At 41.2% G+C, this 23,324-nt stretch overlaps 2 protein-coding genes across 2 annotated transcripts in view; one reads left to right on the top strand and one right to left on the bottom strand.

The window, feature by feature from the left end:
* The window catches only part of glmna (glomulin, FKBP associated protein a), a 458,443-nt gene that overhangs the window by 351,177 nt on the left and 83,942 nt on the right, over positions 1 to 23,324 (top strand). The window lies entirely within an intron of this gene.
* lsm6 (LSM6 homolog, U6 small nuclear RNA and mRNA degradation associated) lies at positions 4,207 to 6,897 on the bottom strand. Its single transcript, XM_010768630.1, has 4 exons — positions 6,792 to 6,897; positions 6,253 to 6,358; positions 6,032 to 6,145; positions 4,207 to 4,917 (listed from the first exon to the last, which is right to left on the bottom strand). Exons 2-4 carry the CDS (start codon positions 6,344 to 6,346, stop codon positions 4,883 to 4,885), a joined length of 243 nt encoding a protein of 80 aa, XP_010766932.1. The 5' UTR covers positions 6,347 to 6,358; positions 6,792 to 6,897; the 3' UTR covers positions 4,207 to 4,882.

Below are 23,324 nucleotides of genomic sequence, written 5' to 3'. Positions count from 1 at the left end.
GTGTAGTGTGTGTGTGTTGTATCTTTTTTCCTGAAACTTTCAGAATCTCTTTACACAGAGGGGACACATATTGATGTATAACATTTATGAAAAAGGAGATTTTGCATAATAGGTGACCTTTAAGTTTTAATATTGGAAACAGTAGCTGACAAAATAACCTCCCATCAAGGTCCGCTCAGTAGCTGTCCACTCAGGATCTTTCAGTCATAGCAAAGGCTTATGGAGACTTCAATCATTTGCCATTCAAGTTTTAAATCAAATTCAAGAGCAGTCAAGGCCAAGTCCTAATTTTTGTGATGTTTTAAGTTGCGAGTTGTGCCGTCGAGCTCCCGCTGGATTTTATCATCCGCAATGAGATGGAGGAACGTCGTCACTTCATCAACCGACCACGGCGTGCTTTTTTTTGCCATTTCTTTGAACTCCTCTGTTTTCAAAAATGCTGCAAGCGTCGCTTGATATATGCGACGCTTAGGGATTAACTCGCGCAACGATTGTGACGATTCTCTCTGACCAATCAGCAGTCGAGTGTTTACGTCACTAGTTTAGCATATTCAGCCCGGTTGTTGGCCCGGTAAGAACCTCGATTTTGTAGGGCCAGAAAAAAGGTGAAAAAGTAGCCCTGAGCCGGAACTAGCCCGAGTGGAAAAGCACGGCCCGCTTAAACCGTGCTGCAGTGGAAAAGTGCCATTAGTCTGAATTGAGTCTCAGTCTCAAGTCTTCAGATGTGAAAGATAGCCTCTCACATACATTCAAATATATATTGTAATGAAGTTTATAAAAGAAACCACTTAACCCAAACTGTGAAGCCTCACCTCTATGATATAACAGGTTAAACAAAAGTGCATAGGACACACTAATAACACAGAACACACAAATCTACAAAACAACTGTTAGCCTGCTGAGATAAAGAGTGCCAATGTGCTTTGTATTCACATCCTCCCAGCTTGTTGTGGTGTAAGTGGGTCAGGTCAGGGCCAATAATACAATATGCTTATAATCTAGTCAGAGATTTCAGGCAAGTGTGTTTCCAAAATAGACCCTTCTGTTGTGTGACAGCTGGAGAGCCTTTTGGGGTCAAGGTTCAAGAACTCACGTGGACTGTGTTACTGTAGCATGCAACACTTTTTTTGGCTGTTGTCTGCGAGTGTAGCATTAGAGCCTCTCCAACACATTAAATGCTCTGAGAGTGCAACAGTACTGCTCTCTGGCTTACTGAAGGGTACCTAGTTATGCTCCTCTAACCTCACCATCTGCATCACGCAGCCATTTGGAGCCAAGATAAATCACAGGAGCCCCTGTCCATGCTGGGAATAGCTTCTTCCAGATAAGAAAGTCAAGGGTCACATTTCTGGCCAAGGTTGACTGTCCTCGGGGCTAAATAAAGAGCCTAGGGGTTGCAGAGCGGCAGAGGCTAGCACAGGCCCCTCACACTCTATTAGGATCAAAACAACCGTCAAACTTGAACTTGGATTTAGGTTACCTAGAGACAAGGAAGTGGAGCAGAGAACCTTCTGGATCCAAACACCAGTGACGCACAACTTCATCTTGATATATTTTCAGAGGAATCACCACATCTGATTAATGGATTAATAGCCAAACAAGGAGTGTTCAGTTTATAATCCACAGCAGCTGTTTTCAACATTAGCCAGCCATTGTAACGCCGTTTCTAAGGTGTTTGTTTATCCTGCAGTAACCTCACAGGACCTCTGACCCAGCCAGAGGAATGTGAGAGCAGAGACACAGTTTGGGAGGTCACTGCCATCATTTACATCCTAACCACATGACAGGCTGTCAGTGGAGGTTAACGCTGGTCAAGTTCACACGGGACAGTACGTCCACTGTTAGGAGAGAGGAGTCTGTACACATGCAAAACCGGTATACAACTTTCATCTATGCAAACACAATGAAAGTGTAATGTAGGACTAGCAGTAGGAACATAATCATATCACAATATGTTGGGTAGAACATTGAAGCTTTCACAAAATGTTAAAACAATGAGAATTATAGTAAGCAATCATCAGTAATGTGGATTTACTGACTAAGCAAGTAAATGCAAATAATAAAACTGCTAGAACATCCTGGTTGAATGTAGAAAATGGCATCCTGTCTAACATTTACAATAGCCAAAATCTAAGACGATATCTAGTCTCATATGATGATATTAATAAATATCCATATATTGCCCAAAACCCAATCTTTGTTAAACTTCTTGTGCTTTGTTTACAGACAGACAGTCCAGAGAAGAGTTGATTAAGCCCTATGGTAAGTTATGAGGATGTAATGTGTGTTGGTTTAGCGTTGCATTTAAGGTGTTTCTGATATGTTTTTAACCTCTGTACATTCAACACATTATTCCTACTTTGCACACACATGACACATTCATTTATCGTGTCATGATTCACCTTGATACTGCAATAAGAAGAAAAGAAATAAGCGAGGGAGAGAAAAATGACTCCCTACGTGCAGCGAACTCTCAACCCTGGCTAAACCTTTCATATGAAAAGATCGACTCTGAATAGATTTGCATAGAAGAAGAAAGAAATGAGTCCTTGTCCAAATAAGAACATGGTACAGTCAAACATGGGGGAAAAATCACAGATTTTCAGGTTGTCCTTGTCATCCTATGATCCCTTGTGAAAAGGCTAGACAGTCATGCTGCAGTGATCAGTCAGGGTCAAAGTCGTACTCCCCTCTCCCTCCCCCCTCCTCCTTCCTTCCTCTCTCCTGCGACTCCACTGTAGTTTTGTACATCGGGCAGCTGGTGGTGCTATAAGACTTGAGTCTCCTCCTTTCTTTTCTCCCACATAACAAGACTGTCACCTATTCTATTCTCCTTTGTCCTCTCCTCTCCATCACTCACCTCCATACGTCAACGCTGAACCACTGCAGCATCCTCAGCCAGACCCTGAGCCCGTCTGCTTTTATGGGGGGAGTGGAGATAGTGGACCAGTGCTCTAAACAAACTACGCACGACAAGGGGTAAAAGGCATCTTGAAAGAAGCTTTGTGAAATAAAAATAGGGTTGTTTCCACTGTCTCGTTTGAAAAGGGTTGTGAGGCTAACATCAATACTCTGTTATCATGCAAAATGAGGAAGTGAATGCTTCATTTCCCTGCTTTTGTTTAAAAGCGCATGATGCCTGCCACTAGGTCATTTGCGTGAATAGTATTAATTGGGTTCCCTGTAAGGCCACACAGCCAGCGGCTCAGTTATGATTCCAGTGGGTAAATATTTGCCTGTTCTAACCCTCACTAGGTGCCATAATGATTCTTTGTGTGTTGCACTGTGTACAATGCGTTTCTGTGTACACATCACTCAGTGCCTATGTCAGCCTGTGTGTGTGTGTCTGTGTGTGTCTGTGTTGCAGCTCAACCCCCCCGACAACATTCCCTCTCTACAGCTGCAGCTCGGCAGAGTTTGATCAATAACGCGTCCTTCATTCTCAAGTCGGGCCTGACCTTGGCTGCCTTTTGTCTCCTTCCAGGGGCCAGAGTGCGCATGTACAGGTTGGAAAACAAGGTTCTCAAAAAATCCACACTTGGAAGGAAAATAATTCCCCTCACTGCCTCTTCACTACAGCATTCTCATTAAGAGCCTAATGAATCATATATTTATAGCGTCCTTATCTTAGTGTAATGAGGTGATGCCACTTTTGAACTCATTTGCTAAATTACCACAGGCCACACTGAAATGGAATAAACTTCCAATTCCTTGCATATGCCGCTGCATTCATTTTCACAGGGCACGTCGATGGAAACCGCAGAAGCCCAACCTGAACAAAGAGCATCTATGTGCAGTCACATGACAAAAGGTAAGCTGTGTGATGCGAGACATGTTAAAGCACTGAAACATGTGATCTGACAGATCTGTGTACATGTGAGTGACATAGCCTGCAGGTGGTAGCTTTTATAGATTAGTGCTGCAGTCTTTCTTGTGTTATTGAGTAATGGATATTTAAATGGCCAGTAAGTGAAGAATTTAATTTCACATGTACATACTGAAGTGTTCTCCAATGCTGCATTAAACAAAGTGAGTTGCTTTTGTATGTATAAGTACTCCATCATGCAGGCATATGCTTTATGATTTTCTCAGCTGGATACCAGTGAAGTTCAGATGCAGGTACATTAACGGAGTGAGTCAGAGCTGTAGGAACATTTCCAGTACCAACACTCATCTTCACTATAATAATTAGAAAAAAAACAGAGCTTTCAGTAGAAATGCAGTCTTTTTAATATGTGAAACAATACTTGCTTTATTTTATTTCCAATAATGAAAACACCTGTTCGAATTACTTAAATTATAAAGCAAGCGCAGGATGTTAAGTACATGTGTACACAGGCTATTCAGTAATTGCTTTCTGTAGGCAATTTGTATCAAGATCAACTACAAAATTAGTACAGGCAAATTACAAATTTGAGTTCTAATCCCTTTGAAGCCTTGTGGTAAAACATTGGTAGATTTGCTTCCTCCAGGGATGAACTTAGAGGGATTTAAGCCAAAAATCTGTATTCCCCTGCAACAATCCCACTGGCACTTGTGAAGAAGCCCGAATTCAAGAATTAAATCCAAAGATATGAGCAACAAACTTTTTGAGAACAAGGCCTGTTGAAATGATACCGTTACCTCAAACCCAGCATTAACATTTTTACAAAGACTTGAGGAAAGAAAAAAAACATTGTTATCTTTGCGAAGTTCAAACCAAAATGCGTACAAAAAAATATTCACCAAATCAGATGTAAATCAAAACTGGGGATTTATTAACATATTCCGATTTGACAAAATCAAACACAGGTATTCAGGCTTTACAGAACCAACAACATAGGACAGTTGTCCACCGACATATCAAACACTGAAAATAAAAAATAAAAAACAAGGGTCTTCACTACACTTTCCTCTTCTGGGTGCTGATGTAAAGGACTGTGGAGAGAAAAAACATTAAACATTAAAAAAGGCTGTATAAACACAATGGCATCTGAAATGCATGATGTCTTGTTGTGTGTTCATTTGATGCGATCAAGTCTGCTGCCTGCAATTGTACATTCATATGGAATTTATATGTATGTACTTTAAGGCTGACCCGTAATGCTTATAGCTCTTTGCAGTCACCCTTCACTTCCCCATGGTACACCATAAATACATTCTCTGTGCTAAGAACAGGCTCACTGATGTAGATCTCAGAGTGATCACATCTCTCTTCTGAGTTCAATTGGAGAAATGTTTTTTGCACTGGTCATTCTGGGTGGAGGAGTACAGCTGCAGACTGCACAGAGAAACAGGTTATGAGCCTGCTCTGTTTTGACTAAAATAGCCCCATCTTAAGCTGTTGGCTCGTTCTTCACACAGAGAACTCCACCGGGCAGCATGACTCATACTCAAGAGGGAATAACAGTAAATACAGCACATGGCTGGTGTAGGGAAAATCAGGACTGGAAGGAAGACATTGATTTTATAGTGAATACTAAAATAATGAAACATGCTGGGATTTTTTAGTTATCAACAATTGAGAGAGAACTTCAGTCACAATAATAGGTGGTCCTACACCATCAGCAATATCACACTTTTTGGAACAATCAAAGGGGTCAGTAAATGAAACTTTTTTTCTTTTTTGTTAAACGAATGAGAGGGGGAATCTGAATACAATGTCAGTGCTTTTCTGACGGTTGTCTTTGTTTTTGTTGAACAGTACCGATTTGTGTAGTCACTTAAATTGTTTTCTTAAGTCGCACCATCTTACCCTATCAAACACATATCTCGGCCCACAACGCTCTAAGACTGAGCAAAAGACATCTCTAAAGGATTAAGATGATATTTAAATTGGACAAAGGGATACTTAAATGGAACAGAGTAATGTTTAATGTTATTAGTTCAGAAAAACGAACCTTTTCTAGTGTAAAAGGTTAAAAACAGACTACTTGTGGCCTGTTTTTGTTTATAGTATGATGACCACTTTGGCTACTGGCTTGTATAACACAACATTTTGCACACTCACTTCTTCAAATTGGCGATAAAATAATAAATTGGAAAATCTTACCATTGTTTCCTCTTAGAAAAGCATCTCCATACTTGTTCTTGAGCTGCCCGTTGACATACTCCTCAGTCTGCTCGATGGCAATGTTCATGTAACCATCCAGGCAGGCCAGGACACCTGCAGGCAGATCACACACGTGTTTTGTTAAGGCATAAGAGAACTCTTAACACTTGTAATCACATACTGGAAACAAAGGGATATGTTGTACATGCCGGCTGAATTACCTCTGTAATCCACACCAGAGTTCAGTTTGACCACCACAGGTCTCCCAATGATCTGCTTCAGAAAGTCACTCGGGGTCTGCTTTCTCAAACTCATCTTTGCTGTGATCTGAAAAAGTTGCAGAAACAAGTGACGTTGTTATGGTGCCTGTTTCCTTCAGCTAGCTACATTAGCATCGTGCCAGCTAACTCGTGCTTGATGGCGTTTATTTGTTTAATTCAACTGCAGGAGCGACTGTCTTTAAGTGGGTTCTGGGCGTAACGCGTAGTCATGTTCCCACTTTGACTCAAACACTGATGTAGTCAAGAATAATTAGCTTCACACTGTATGGACAAGTAGCGTTAGCCGCTAGCTAATGAGTGTAGCTAACCGGCTAACTGCAAACTCTGTCACGAAAATGCTTGCACTTAATGGTGTGAGAGGGTGCCTTTGCTTGTTAGTACATTGTATACGTTTACTAAATATAAAGCGGAGTGCAAATGGAGATGTTTGCTTTTATAATTGTTATTATAAGCTAAATGTTTGGTAGTGTTTCACTTACCCGAGCTACGTCTTCCAAACGATTGTATTTTGCATGGACCGTGAACTGACCAATCAGAGGCGTGTACTATACGGAGACCGAGCGAGGACAAAACTCTTAAGAGCGCGGTGGTACATATTCTGTGTGAAGTGAAAACTACATGAGCAGAAATGTAGACAGACACTGGGTAATCTCTGCTTCGAGAGTTTGACATATTTATAATTATTTAACACACAGTTTTTGTAAACACATCACCAATTTGCAAACGTTGCATGTATGTGGATAAGCCTGTTTTTTTTTAACATTTCAGATCTCCCCAATAGTGTTGTAATAAAATGACCTAATACAAACTAAAAGCTCAAATTCATCCATTTAACAATTGCTTTATTTGTATAAAATATAAATGTGTTATCTTGCAATTTACTTTTACATTCAAGTAGAAATATAAACATTAATATCTGAATATGACTACTTTGTTGTGACATTTTATTGTGGAGAAATTATTAAAGGTAGTTTTAGATTTTGACCAGGCGTTATAAAAAGTAATTCCTGGAATGCTTCTAACCTCATTTCTAACTATGTCCCCGCACTATGCTATATTTTTACAGCACAGTTTCCATGGACCACTGCAAACTGTCACAGTCTAGATGAGAACTGGCTGCTGCTGGACAGTGAGCCTTTAGCTGGAGTCCAGATGTACAGGTTCAGGTCAGATCTGCCTGCAAGGAAGGACAGACATTTCTGGATCATAGTGCAGACTGTAAGTACAGTAAAGTAGCAACAATTAGTCAATTAACTGATAAGTGACAGTTGGCAGTTGTTTTTATATGTTGTAAATCACTCTAGTCACTTTTCAAGCTAAAGTCAGCATCCCAAATGAACTGCATATTTTGACTGGTTGGTTGAAAACAAGCAATATATACATCATCTTGGATTGGGGAAATATAACCTGCATTTGCACTCATTTCTGAAATGTTTAGGCTCAACATGGAATAAACATGTTTTGTTCTTCTCAGTCGGGGAGAAGGAATGAATCACATTGATGATATGTGTATAACATATAGTGAAACCAATGAAGTGCCTTTATTGCTATAATTGACAGAGGGCTAATTATTTTTAAATTGTTGTTCCTATCATCTTATTCCTTTGACATAAATGATTGTAATATTTCAGTTTTACAATGTCATAGTTATACTGTGCATATGATACACAGTAAGTGAGTTTAGTGACCTCTTTGCACGTTCTGCTAGATATTTCTGCCTTCTTTCATGAAATTCTTGGTCTCACAATAGTCATGTGGACATCTGCTTTGAAATGTATAGTAACATGATTAAGCTTTTATTTGTATAGCTTTACTATTGGTCTTACTTATTGTGACTTTAATTGAAATCAAGCACCCTTGAGGTTTCAGATCTTCCCATTATTAGTTTACTCTGCTCTGGCCAGGCTGTGTTGTGAATGATAAGAGAAAGTCCACCATCTGATAAAAACTCTGGTAGCTGGGTGCATGACCCAAACACTGCACAGCTTGGGAGGTACATGATAAATGGTGCAGGGGCAAAATAGGGATGAAATGTTGAGGTGAAAGATAGAAGAGGTTAGTAGGGAGAGAGGATGTGCCGGCGTGTTAACAGAGAGGTTGAGAGAAAGAGAGAAAGACGGAGAGAGGCAGAGAGAGAGAGAGCGATTGTGAGAGGTGGGATCATAAAGTACTTCTTGTGTGTCTAGACAGGTTGCTTGTTAGCAGGGCATGGCTAGCCCTGTGGAGGCTAGAGGTTAATTTGGTATCTGCTTCTGTGTTAAACTAAGGTCAGTACTACAAGTCCTTAAGTCATAAACAAGAGTGGTTAAGAGCCATGTATACACCTAGGCAACGGTTAATGAATATTCAATGAAGATTTTTTTTCTCCCCTGTCCCCTGTTCCCTTCGTTGTTTCTCGCTTTGAAGGAACATTTTGGAAAGAAAAAAATCCCAGTTTATCTCTGTTGCCTTCAATAAATGACCTCTGTGCACTAACATTTACCTGCCTTTGCTATCATAATAGATGGCCTGACTCGCCATAATAGAAAGTGTTTTTACTATTTAAAATGTTTACTCATTATGCAGCTGAATGAAGCAAATGTAACTACTTGGAATTGATTGCTTAATACATTTTAAACCTATAATGTGATATTAACGTGATCCTTTTTTTCCTCCAGGGCATTACATTTATTGTTAAAATAAAATGTAACCTAGAACCGAGGCTGCGTCTCCAATGGCATTCTATGTTTTAATAGGCAGCTTGGTAACTGGAGCTAATACATATACACATAAACGGAGCATTCCCAGACAAATCATAGTATCCAGGTGCCCTGAGATGAGTGTGTTTAGCTTGTAACCTGCAAAAAATGCACAAATATTAATTACGCTGAAATGGAGGTTAATTGTAATGATTGACATCAGGGTTTACAATCACCATCAGCATCACTTCCTACCACGGTTTACATGGCCCCGCATTCAGCAACCTATACATTATTTAAAATTGGATTGCGTAGGAGTACACCTTTAAAATAACCATCCTGTTATAGCAGTGAAATGCATAAGCATTAGCAGGTTTTGTTTTTGCTTCTAGTTCTAACCCATCTGATGTCTTACAAAATATACTATTAATGAACAATGAAATATATTGACCACATTTTGAAATCACTCGTGATGAGGCAGATTTCTTTGCTCTCCTTCAAGTGGTGAGAAAGAAAACTCTAAAATAATAATTCTGTTGCTCCATATGTGTAGATAAGCAACTGTTTGCTGATAATTAACACAGTATCATTATGTTAAAAAAAAAGATTTTATATCAATGTTGTGCTCACTGGTTAGTGCAGCTGCCCCCAAGTTGCTCAAAAACAATTAATAAGTGCAGGTTTATTGCCTGGGTAACAGCAATTTTAAATGTTCAAAATATTATTTATCAAAATGGTATTAAATTATTCCTGTTATGACCATTTGTATTCGTAGCAGAGGTAGCAGAAGTAGTAGTTTTAAGAAAGTAGTACAAGCAACCGCAATAATGGTATACCATTAGGGTTTATTGCCAGCATTATTATAATGAGTAATTTTCCTACTGTACATTATATTTTATTGCTCGTACGTAATATAATTATTAGTATAATCAATCAGGTATCTAAAGTTCCTTTTTGTCAGGCTCCTCTGCTCACTAGCCCTATGAAGCTACAGTTTTTAATACTCAATGTCTGGACAAACGGTGAGTGACTTTTCTTCAAATGGATCCTCTGACCATCCGTAAGAGTGGACAGAGCCAGAAAGCACAACAGCAGTGCTGTCAATTGAGAGACAAAATCCCATATCCATCTTAAGCCCAAGGGGCGGGGTAGTGAAATAGAAAGATTATGGTGACGGGAGATGCTATTGTAAGTTGTAAATGGAGAATGGACCAAAGGAGGCAGGGGCGGGAATAAGGAGGAGGGGAGTGCACATCCCTCTTGTGTCCTAAAGCAATATGCAGGATGGGGGTGGAGGTGGGGGGCGGGGGTCGGCTGTGCAGGATGTGGAGAAGGTCTCGACTGCATTGACCCTTCTGAAGCCAGGTTTGCTCTTCAGGTCAAGCTTGATATGGAGTAGATAATGGAAAAGCTTGGGGGAGTTTTCAAATAAAAAAAAAAACAGATTGGTAGACAGAGTGTCCTCCTTCATGCTTCTATGTAATCCCAAACTGTATGGAGCCAATAGCTTAGAAGTGATGGGAAACCTTTCTTCCATCAAAAATGGGGGCAGGAAACCCCCGCTGCATGGCTGCACGCTTGGATCTGTTGCTTTTGAGGCATCAATGGTTGTTTTAAAAACACACTTGTTCAAAGCTCTTGTAACTCCCTCCATGCCTGTGCATTGTCTGTGCAACTGTTCAGTGGCACACTGTCTCATTGTTGGTCGGACCTTTACATCCATCCACCATAAAGTTCATCCCCTTTAAGAGTTCTGAATCCCTTTGTTATACAGTGATTCAAATACCTGAACACCTAGAAATGAGTTAGCGTTTTAGCACTTCTGGGCCCTCCATCACAATATAACTTTTTTTTGGGGATATGTTTATTGGTTAAATGCCTGAAATGAGGTCTATTGTTAACACCAGCTTGAACTATTAATGTCGAACAACACCCCACTTGTGAATCTCTGAAGCTTAAACCTGCAGGGCCACTGCAACTCTTACTACTTTTAAATCCAGGCTGAAGACTTATCTTTTTGCCGCTGCTTTTAATTGAAACTGAGCGGTTGTGTTTCGTTTTTGGTTAATGAACATTTGGGGCTAGTAACCCCAGGGAATCAGTGTCTGGGGACTTTTTCCTGGTTGATTTTCTCTGTGTATGCTGCTCGGGACGTATGTGCCATACAAGCGTACACAGCTCATGTTCGGAGAAACCTTAAAGAAAGGCATCAGTGAAGTGGAACTTCTGTGTGAACTATTCATATCTTAAACTGCACTGTAACTTTTTATTCACGTATTATTTCTTTTAATGTTTCTTTTATTATCTTTTCTTTTTAATGACTGTTTTTAAATGCCTTTGTCTGAATGTCTTTCATTTTTGTAAAGCACTTTGAATTGCCTCGTGGGTGTGCTATATAAATAAACTTGCCTTGCCTTAAATTTGTCTTAAAAACAGCGGTTCCAAACAAGTCGCTAAATGAGACTATAAACCTATTCACAGCGAAGACAAGGGCGCCTTTGATAACTGTTGTGTTGATGCAACGCTGTTATGTTGTTTGTTTGAATAATATAATCGCTCTTTACCTCCAGCAATTTCTGTTATGATTTCAAAATCATAAATTGCTTTTTATTTTCTGCAATTTCCCAAATCCAATGGAAACACATTTATTTTGCAATAACGAATCAAAAACCATAGGTATTGGTAAATTACCTACAATGTGCAACGACTCTCTTTCCACTTTGGGTTTAGTTCCTTATTATTTTTGTGCCAATTACACACCTCTCAACTTTCACTAAATGATTCAGCTGTGATCACTGACAGTTGACAGTGGCTGGCTACCCGGGGGCCCCTTGCTGAGAGAAGGGGGTGGCACATGGCCAACAAGGTGGGATATAATCACTCCCTGTAATTTGGAGGAAATCCACTGAGCTGCTCACATTCGAAATGAAAGCCTTCCTCTTGTTTTGTCGCTCTGCACAGCAACCAAGCTCTGCTGCTTTCAAAAGCCTCAGATGAGAGGATGAGAGAACCAATTCTGCCTGGTTGGTGTCCCACAGGGGTTTGTTCTGGGACCATCTCAAATCAGCTTCAGCCCTGGAGCCATGTTCTCTCCCAAAGGAGTGGCAGCACAGACAGTCAGGCTGCCGTCCTGTGGTATACGGCCGGGCGCAGCCAGCCAGCACACAACCCTCCTGAGATCGTCCTTTGTGGAAAGTGAGCTCAGTGGAGCTTATGCTGAGGGCTTTGCTTGTATCTTGCTGTCTGTCTTTGTGACACCCTGTCATGTCACGTTTCCTCTCTCACTTCCCTTCAATATCTCAATCGAAGGCAAGGAGGCAAAGCATTCTAAAACCAACCATCCCACTGTTCCCTTTTGTCGCATTATGTTAGAAAAAAGAGCATTGAACATTCCATTTTTTTTAAAACAATATGACAGGCTTGTTTGGATAGGTTTGTCAAGAAGCATCCTGTCATGAAAATAATTATGTGCAAAGTAACTTATAATTACACTTTGTTAACCTCAGCATGCTTTTTTGTCTCAACCATCTAAATGACATTCAATTTCACAAGAAAATTTGGCTCGAGCCATGAGCAGATCGCCCAGTTGCTCATTTTGTCACACAACACTATCCTACCAAGTTGTCAGAGACACTGTAGTGGTTTTGCTTGATAGATGGTGAATGGTGCTTATACAAGGAGCCACTCCAGTGCGCCCATAAATATGCATCGTGACATTTGGAACAAAGCCGCTCGTCCTCTCTTTCCTGATGAGCCCTGCCTGCATACTATAACATATTGCCATACTGTCACACCTTGTGTTTCATAGCCAATCTCTCTGTTCATCAACTTGGCAGATAACCTCTATAGTTGACAGATGATATGGGGGGATGGCATTAGGGCTCTACTGTATGCAAAACCTGAAAGTGAATTTCCAACAGGGAAGCTTATACCGGTAATTAATAATTAATAATTTGTATTTTAAAGTGTATACAGTATAATGTATGGTCTTGTTCTCCAGACAGTTTGGAGAAAGTCAATTAAAATGTCTCAGGTCAGAAGACTTGTTCTCACACTCACACATAGAGTCTGTTAGGACAAGTGCAAAAGAATGCTCCCTGTTCTCACTTCAGCGTTAACAACATAACTGGCCTCTTTCTCCAAACACCTCATTGCTTTAGAAAGGAATAAATATCCAAGACAGCCAGGAGCAGTTCCTTTCAAATCCCACACACACGCATATCTCCCTCTCTCCTCCATGTCTCTCTCTCCTTCTCTCTCTGTCATTTGACCAGCAGTGCTTCCTGCCACTGAGGACCTGTGACTCATCAGCCAGGATACAGCCACGCTCTCTTGCCTACCCTCTTGAATATTCATAGAAATAAGAGGACTCAAGCTCAGACCCATCCATCTTGTACTCATCCACATTTATATATAAAAAGAGGAAATGTGTGTTGGGGGGGGACCAGTAGTACTAGATATCTAAACGGGTGCTTCGAGAGAGTGGGCGTTGGGGGGGCTGTTTTACACTAATTTCTTTATCCCTTTCACAGGAGTGCCATGTTACAAGAGAATTCCTGAGGCGAGCCAATGGCCCGATAAATCTGCCGGAGCCTCTCTCTCAATTTGTCTCAGTGGAATGTCAGCTGGCAAGCGCCCAGACACTGAGAACCTCTTTTCACAATGCGCCAATCTAACAGACGAGATCCCATGTTGGAGCTGCAGTACGAGGACTGGCATGGATAAATTGCCACGTGCCTTATCTAGGTCTCTTTATGTCTAACTGTCCGAGGGCTTGCTCCTCTCACGGCCTCCGAAGGCCACTTCCTCCCAGACCTGGCGGTTAACCTGAATGGCTGAGTGGGTGACATTGACAGAATGCAGGTGTCACCAAAGAGGAACCTGTGATATGACACAGATGCCGTGTCAGCTCGTCTTACTCCATATGACCCGCAGTGTGAACAGAAATTGTACTGTTTAGTGTCCTTCGTCACTGTGTGGCGCAGTCTCCCACATAGCTCGGTCCAGGTGGTGGAATGGCAGAGTGGGAGAACAGACCATGTTTGTGTGAAGATGCAACAACTATCGCTCTCTTTTTCTTTCTCTCTCGTTTCCTCCCTCACTCCCCCCTCCCAGTCCCTCTTCAAACAGACTGCTGTAGCACTTCTTTGTACTCTATTTAAAGGTCTTAGGTTAGCAAACAACAAGATGCCTCCCCACCTGTACCCCCAAATGAGTCACGAGTCATGAATGAATTTGTTTATGAACAGTATTTGCAGGAAAAGAGCATACTGTATGTACACAGATGGATAAGAGTGTAAAACTGTTCTTTCCCAATAGACATATCAAGTTTTTATCACTGTTTATATGAATAATTTAGCTGAAATTTAGTTTTATTACAAGGTTTTTATTAATTATATTATTCATGTTATCGCATTTACATCAGCTGAAGTACAAAAAGGAATAAAAAAAACACAAATTAAAAGCACCTTTGCCCCTACAACCATGTTACCACAGCAAACCAGACAAGCGGATTTAAGGGGTTCATGTTACTGCCTGACAGTTGGCATGACTGTAAAAAAAGGCATGTGCCAAGTGGAGCTGCCAATGCTCAGCATGTCTGGTTTTAATATTTTAATGTGTTTCATTACAACAGTATGGGCCAGATAGCCTTTCTGACGTCCAGACAATCGCCTGCAAATGAACAAGATTACATGACAAGCCCTGAATGACAGAGCTACCCACTGCTGCCTACCCCAGCCACTTATCTGATGGTAGCCTAGCAACAGATCCCTGACCTGGCTTTGACCTCCACCCGATAAGGTCAACACCTGAAGGCTCTCCCATTGGAGGGCTGGCTGAAAGAGAGGTGGAGCCTGGGGATGTGGGGAGACAAAGGACTCACAGAGCAAGGGCAGCCTCCTCTGCATAGAGTTCCCTGCTCCCTGCTGACAAAAAAATGTTCGGATAAAAGCATGGCAGACCTCTTCACCAGGGCTCGTTATACCTGTGTGTGTGCGTGTTTGTATGTGTGTGTTGGCACCAGACGCAAGCCAATCATAAAAGGCTGGTAAAAAAAAAACACAAAAGCACTTGCCAGTACACTGTCCCCCGTAGCAAATTCAGACAGCAGTGCCTTAATTCAAACAGGGTCAAACATATTCAAACACCACATCAGTGAGAGGGAAAAACTGCACTTGCAACGATTCAAATTAGAAACTATTGTGGTGACAAACAGAAGAGACACATTTTGAAGGAGGTGCTGCATGTGAAATTAATCGACCGGAGCAAAGCGCACCGATAGACATCCCCACTCCTCTGTCATTTGTGTGCACACATACAAATCTCACTCGGTTTAACAACAGTGATATGGAAGTTAATCCAAATGGTGGTGGTGGCAATATCCTATTAGACGATGGCAGTAAAATCAAGCTGAGTCTGGTAACACATCACAGATATCAGAACATGTTCAGCACGCTCCATTACAATACAAGTGACATCAATCAGCGGGGGTCCTCTTACACACACATAGAGACATAACACAAACATGCAAATCATACACACAGACGTGCATAAGCCTGAAGTACTGCTAAAAAAAAACATGTTGGAGTGTTGAAGTGCTTTTCCATTTGATATTATTATAAATGGTATTATAAAGAATGTATCACTGGTCTTTCGCTAGATAAATTCAAACATATTGTTGAGGGAAAGATAGTCGAGCACCCGAGGGCAGAAGGGTGGACATATGAATAGCTGTTCATAACACGTTTTGTAATTATTATATTATATATTATAATTATATTTGCTCCCCGAGCCTCTGGTATGAAAAGTGATTTAGAGGCAGGTGGCAGACAGTGTTACTGTCCTAGAGCTTTGTGACTTTCTGTGAAGGATGTACTGCAATTCAGTATGCAAACTGCTCCAAATGATAAAAGAGCACATTTTTCTTAGAACCCGGTTTGCAAGGAGTGTCCCACTAATCATTCTTTTCCTTTTTAAATCAGTTTTTAGTAAGATAGGGCTGCATTTGATACTGTGCATATCACTTTCTTTCTGGTGTGCCTGGGTTATCATTCAGTGGGTCAGGTTTGGCACTGCTAAAATAACTCTTGTCCCTGATTTGAAGGACCTCCACTTCCCTTCCTTTTGCAAGACCTCTGCTCGAGTTCACCCAGGCCAATTTAGGCTCCTCCTCTGTGTGTGGTGTGTGTGAGAGAGAGGGGGGGCTCTGTCTTCTTACTGCTTGGAAACTGTTGAAGGTCAAAGGGCAGGAAGTTGGCCACCTGCCTCTGTCACTTTAGTAAAAGTAGAGAGGAAGTGGCGGCAGGAGAGCAACACATGAGAGACAAAGCGAAAGTATGAATGTCTGTCAGTGTGTGAGCATACATTTTTGTTAGACATTTGAATTTAAGGTCAGATGTGTTTAACTGAGGCCTAAAAATCCTTAAATAACTAACATTATAATGGAAGTCACATCCTCTAAAATCTCCAGCATTTTCTGATGTTGTTTCTTGCTTGCTGGGCATTTTGTTGACCTCTATGAAACTTATCTGATCTGCAATCTTTATGTCTGATTAAAGGAAACGACTGCTTCAGGCTTTGGAGTTTCATAGCACCACAGCTGAATAACCTGGTGCAGGGATCTCTCCACTGGTATTTGCTAGAGGCGACAACCTTTCCTCGCTCCCTGCATAAATGTGCCAGGCGAAGACGAGAGCATAGAAGGCCAGAGGGCAAAAAGGGTGTGAACCACCTGCTTCTGTCACACTGTCAGGATGAAGGCGAGCGGGTGCAAATAGGGTGAAGTGTGTGTGTGTTCGTGCAGGAGTTGGGTTGGGGATGTTGTGTAGGAGGGGGGTGGGGGGGGACAGGTGGCACGCCGGACAGCGCTGGCACAGGCCACCCCAGGATTTATCACTCAGCGACAGTCACGGCTGGGCAGGGGACAGATGTTTCTGTTTACCCCAGGGCAACATCTGACTGGCCGAGCCTAACGTTAGCCCCACAAGCCTCGCCCGCCCGCACAGGACAAAGCCTGAGAGGATAGGAAGAGAAATAGACAAGGAAAGGAGAAAAAAACTGCAGGATTCTCAGTTTGCCCCGAAGGCACATAAGCAAGTCAGCTTATTTCTCTCCAGTCAGCTCCATCCTCCACTTGCACCTCAAACTCATTAGGCCCTCACTAACTGTTGTGCCACTATAGGGAACCGTTTTAATAAGTAGTAATAATGCAGACTGACAATATGAGCTGTTTTCAAAGCAGGGAACCTGTGCCAGTTATTGGGGAAACAGTTGTAATTGATCTCGGGTATATGCTACATGTCCACTTAAAAGTAGAATGCACAGCTCTTATTGGGGTGTTATTTCAGGGCCATTCAGTGAAAGCTTTTTGCATTAGTGTATGTGTTTAGTGTACAGTGTTCCAGCTGGGAAATACGAGCGCTGTCACTGGTAGTGTAGCTGGAGCACACGTCCCCGGAGGAATGAGGGATGACCTTTAGGTTCAACCCTGAGTGAGGTCATGTCAGAGTTACCATGGTTACTATCAGCAGACTCCTGGTGCCAGCATTACCTCAGCCGCCTGGCATTGCCAGGGTCAGGCAACAGGCTGTGACCTCCCCACGGTTTACTCAACTTTTGACAAAAACACCACTAACTATAGTCTAGTACAGCTTATTTTCTGCCAATAAAAATTCGATTTGACTTACATTACTAAACCCAAATGTACCAAAATGTGTTACAGCAGCAACATGTTAACAAGGCATTGCATTGAGTTAAGAACATTTAAATAATAGTAAGTATATACATACCAACGGTTGAAAGGCATATATCTATGGAGTATCTATATACTGTATTACACAATATGACATGAACAAGTTAAAAGTCACTATAACAGTCCAACCTACTGCTTATAAAATATAAAAATAGGTTTTTTTAATTATTTAATGCAATGAGGTTAAGTCATGTTTAGTAGCTGGCATTTGGATGCAGATGATTACCATGTTTTAAATTATTTCAGTCTTGAATAAGTCAATCTGCTGAATTAAGTTTAATATCACAGTTTTCTTTCATTAAATAGCCCTAATGATTTAGCACTGAATAAGTCATCAGGCAGGAGAATTTCAGCTTCCCTAGGATTGTAAATACCACATTTGTGAGCATAAACATGGCTCTTGGAAATCTAGAAACCCGCAGAGAACGCCAGTTATCTGTGATTTCATCAGGACATACAACAGTGCTGCTGCATTACAATGATTTATTGTAATAATAAAAATATAGTTTGCACTGGACTGCATTTCATGAACATGGTAACTGATCTGTACCAGGAAATGTCTCTGGATGCTCTTAAAATCACCTTTTCCTTCTTTTACAACTTATTTCTGGCTTATTTGTGCACTAGCATAAAATCACAAATGTATGTATGTTGGACAAACTGCTTAATTTATAACTCTTTGTCCAAGTTCAGTGTTTCCAGCAGAACTACATTTGAGTACTTTTTCCCCGAGGTACTTTGAGAAATCGTCTAGAGGTCTTGGCCATATGCTTATTTTGTTCTGTCCACAAAAATACAATGTGCAAAAATCTAAAAATTATAATTTCACTTTTGCCTTGTAGCAGCTTATTCACTCTGCGATCAGAGCACCGGTCCATAGACTATCCGTCTGCAGGTGAAGGTTAGAAACACAGCTGTGTACACACACACAGAGACATACAAACACTCACACAAGTCTATTAAAATTGTAATGTAAACCATTATAATATTCAGTATCACAACCCAACATTATCTCTCCACAAATGAAAAACCTAATGGGATGTCTTAATCATTTCATGCAGGAGATGCAATAATACATACCGCTATTCTATTTGTGGAACATGTTTGTCCACTCTCCTCCTGATAGGCCCCATTTAATCATGTTGTTCTGTTTCCTAATTAGCAGAAATGCAAAGTGTCTTTGTCACCTGTGGACAGCCAAGAGGGCTAATTTGGGCTTTTCACTAATTGCCACGGTAACGAGCCTCCTGCGCCTCCACTGGGGGTGGAGGAAGGCATAGCAGGAGGAGGATGGAGGATGGAGGATGGAGGGATGAAGACACAGCTCTCCTCACACACGGCCGAGGTGTGAAAGAACGCGGCAGGCCAACAGAACGCAGCCTGGAGGAGTCCAACAGCAGGGAGTGGGGGACAGGCTGCGCTGTGAAAAAGCCCCAACACCCAGCTGAGAGGGAGGAGGACTCAGCTCTGGCCAGTTTTGCTCTCTCAACTTTGATGAAGAGATGACTACATTGGGTTGGATAACTGCTGGACGTTTTTCTGACACTGACACCTGTTATTGTTCCTACCTGATTTAATACTGGTTCCCACACAATGTACTTTTTCTTCCACTAAAAACTATTATTTTAATAGTAAAATTCCAGGTATAACTCAGCAGGCAGTTTTTAATGAGCAGCACGACATGTATGAAGACTGTGTGTGGGGTATGAGGATATGACAGCAATATACCTAATTAATATATAGGATGTTTGAAAACGAGGATGTTTATTGTAATTAATTAAGCTCAAGTTGCAGCTTTCAGTTGTGTTTTGCTTCATGCTACTTTTTATATAGTTTTTTTAAATCATGTTAAAATAGAAACTTTAGAGGGAAAAAATAGTGGTTCTAATAAGCCAAATGCTTGAAATGTCTTTCCTTCTGTATATATAGGTTCTCCTGGTTTTAAGATAATATTACTAAAAACACACAAAAACACATTATAATTACATAGCATTATAGAATGTATGTAAAGTTAGCAAAATCATTCTGTAGAAAAAGCCAAAGATTCAATATTGAAATACAAAATTGCTTTTCAGCATTTTAATTCCACCATGAAGCAAACGGGATGCTTAGCTTTAATTAAAATATACATTTTGTAATAGACAACTCTTCCCTGTTGTGCTAAAACTAGCTTCATTCACATGCCTCTGCTTTATGTAGGCTATTTCTCAGCGTCTAAATTGACATTCATGTTTGCATCATTCGCATAAATTATTATCGTCACTCCTCGTATTATTTTTGCAGGAAATTAAATGGACACCGTTAATGTATTCGATTCGATCAATATGCTCTCTCTGCTGATTTATACCATCTTTGCTTCTTTTTTTTCAAATACATTTTCTTTTCAGTAATACACCCTGAAAGCTTGGGGGCACCTTGTCCGTACGCTGCTCTCGGGGGCGCGCAAGAGCGTGTTTGAGTGTGTGCGTGAGTGTGTGTGTGTGAGAGAGCGTGTGAATGTGTGTGAGTGAGCGTGTGTGTGTGTGTGTGCCTGCGCGCGTGTGTGTGTCTGCTCTGCTGTTGCTGCCCTTTGATCCCTGCATTAGTGTTAGTTAGGGGCTCGGAGACACACTTGCACCGAGAGCAGCCATAGTCAAGACACGGCAACAACAACAGCGGCACCTCCTCCGCCTGTGTTCCCATTCCCCAACAATACACTTTAAACCGAGCAAAGCCAGGTGCACGACCGAGTCCCTGCCATCACTGGCGCCTCCAGTCTCAATGGGAAAAACCTTTTTTCTTCTTATCCCTAAACAAGGACGAGAATGTGATTAAAAACGGGGGAAAATGCCAAGGAGGAAGCAGGAGCAACCCAAGCGCCTGCCTTCACGTAAGTCGGATTTGTACCATTTTAACGTCTCTCCGTGTGTTTTGCGCAGTAGTTTAGGGTTAAAGAGGTGAAACAGACAAAAGACTCGGCGTAGGTTATTTCTCCCTTTTTAGGTCCGAGCGAGGCAGCCATGTTGTTGGCGATGGGTAACGTTAGCTGAGGCAGTGAGTGGATAAATGATACGTGGCTTTATTAAAGAGTATAATCGATTGGAGGTCCGGTTCCGCTAAAGGTTGCGGTCAGTTGGCATGTCGGTAATGTGTGTGTGACGGAATAACGGCCGAGCGTTTTCGGTAATGTGCTCGCCTCTGCTTGCTCGCTTTTTCGGGTAGAAAGGGGAGGATCTGGGAGTCTGGCCGCAATAAAATGAAGGGTCAGTCGGATCAGACATCCAGAGTCTGGCTCCCCCATACCCCCGTGTTCCTAGTTAGCAATAGCGCTATCTAGCAACCTCGGTCAACTTCATTTCCTCTGATAAACGTGTAACTTTCACCCCGTAGTTTTTGCTGCTCCAAATCGCGGAACCGAATTTGTTCGCGCTTGTTTGTCGTCGACTTTAAAAAGTGTGGAGAGAATGTCTCTTTTTTACCCCAGGGCAATGTGTGTGTTTTTTTTCTACCCCTCCCAGTCTGCATGCAGGCTATGTCAGAGCCATGGTCGGTCACCTGAAGTTCAGGGATTTTCCCCCCTTCCCTTTGCAGCCATTCATTGCAGACAGACTACGATCAATAACGCGGTTAGAAAAGGGAAGCGACAGTTGTGCTCTCCTACGTTGCTTTAACACACAATTAACCGCAGCAGAAACCTATTGTAGTTTCCGTGTTGTTGATTTTGATGGGAGGTTGGTCTACTTTTGTACATTTGACCCTCCGTATCTTGTTCGTATTGTGCCTTTTATCAGTCCAGATAATGAAAAAGCTGCGATAACATACTCTGGCCACTAGAGGATTGCTTGGAAGGTAGTGGGCAGTGACAACGACTATTTAAGAAATTATCCACAGTGACATTTTCTGCTCAATACATGAGTAATCCAGCTCAATTAGTCACATTGGTGTGCAAAATGTAATGAATAATTAGGTGATTCATCTTTAGATCAACGACGTCCCAATATATTTATCTTATGACACACTATTTTCTTCATTTCTTAAATGTCAGACCATGCCAGCTGTTTATCAAAGCCTGTCACCATAAAGAAAAACACTTTAAGTTGTGACTTTTCCTCAGTTTACTTACATTTACAGGAACTGAGGAATGAATGCACCTGTCATACTTTACACATACAGTTATTACTTTAGCTTCACAAAGAAGACAAACATGCCGTTTTTTAAATATTATTTTGGTAATATTTACTGATAAACAGCCCAGAGGATTGACCTAGGGTTGAACTTGGGAAATGGCAGCGGTTGGTTCGGAGGCATAGAGGTGGAGAATTGGTGACAGTAGTGAGTGTGTTACTGAGTGGCAGGGAGATATTTGTACAGTGAAATGCTTCATAAGGAGTATGTAAGCCATATGGTTGAACTGTACAGAACAGGGTCATGATATTTATACATCACATATTAATATATATAACCCATTGCAGCCTCTTTACTACCACTCTGCATACCGAGGCTTATTTAGGGAGCTTGTTCACTGAATATCTTCCTTATCGGCTACCAAAATCTGTATTTTATGAAGCGAATTTAGTTATCTGTGTACACATGAAATACATTCAGTAGTTAGTTATTTGCATACCTAAAGCAGGGTGCATTCTGCTAAATGTCCCTTTGTTAGTGGCATTCATAAATGAGTAGGTGCATAGAACAGTATGGGGTACATCCAGTGATGGTGGATTAAGAAAGAATGGTGGCTTTCATAATTGGAGTAAAGTGTGACTTCCTGGTCAAAACAGGGATATTTTTTCCTCTCTAGTCTTTAGATTTGTTGTGATATAATTGAGTAGCTACATTTAAATAGATGTTATGTTGTTGACATAATTGTTTTGAAGCTCTTAATATGATGCCCACCTAGGTTAGGTTTCTCAATTGATTGTCTATTTCAAAACCTTAATGCACCCTGGAGTTTAATTTTGACTACTCAGATTTAAAAAAAAAAATAGAATATTTAGGTTTTCTTTGTTTCAAATATAACAAAAATAAATAAGCTTAATCACTTTGATTTATTTCCCTCTTGTTTTTTATAAATCAATGTCCCATCAGAAAAATGGTGCGATCCAACGATTAAAATGCATGAGGTTGTGTACTGAAGCTCTGTTTCACACAGCAGCCTCATTATATTGTCTGGATCCGTCAAACATGAAGTCCAATATTTCCCATCTTTTGGACAAGAGGAGAAAGTTAGTCCATGTCAACCTTTCAATTAAGCAGCTTTGTAATTGGTCTGTAACAGAAATACCCCTCACCCACGTATCTGAAATGATGTACTCCTGTGTAGGCGCTGTACTGGAGCACTACTGTGCCTGTGTTCCCGGCTTTAAATGAAAGCCTTTTCTGATTTCTTTGTTTTTTTCCCCCTCCTCAGTCAACAAACTGTCAACAAAATGTATGAATTTGTCAGAAGCTTTTTGCGCTTTGTTTTGGATCTTCCCACTCTGGAATGGAAGTGTCACCTCATGCCATTCGCTGTCAGTCTGTGTGTTTTCATTATTCAGCCAACAACACCCTGGTGGTGTGTGCCAGCCAGCAAGCACAATATCGAGCTTCAAATCTCTTCA

The sequence above is a fragment of the Notothenia coriiceps genome, unplaced genomic scaffold (assembly GCF_000735185.1).
Source record: "Notothenia coriiceps isolate Sejong01 unplaced genomic scaffold, NC01 NC01_scaffold00000339, whole genome shotgun sequence".
Classification (NCBI taxonomy): Eukaryota; Metazoa; Chordata; class Actinopteri; order Perciformes; family Nototheniidae; genus Notothenia; species Notothenia coriiceps.
This window is presented reverse-complemented; position numbering and strand designations above follow the sequence as displayed.

Bases quoted from the DNA above. Each gene is read 5' to 3' on its own strand.
- lsm6 (XM_010768630.1), bottom strand. From the start codon at position 6,346: ATGAGTTTGAGAAAGCAGACCCCGAGTGACTTTCTGAAGCAGATCATT. The intron at 6,146-6,252 runs GTAATTCAGCCG...ATCTGCCTGCAG, and splicing joins CTCTGGTGTGGATTACAGAG to GTGTCCTGGCCTGCCTGGAT. The intron at 4,918-6,031 runs GTAAGATTTTCC...TTCTCTCCACAG, and splicing joins TTTTCTAAGAGGAAACAATG to TCCTTTACATCAGCACCCAG.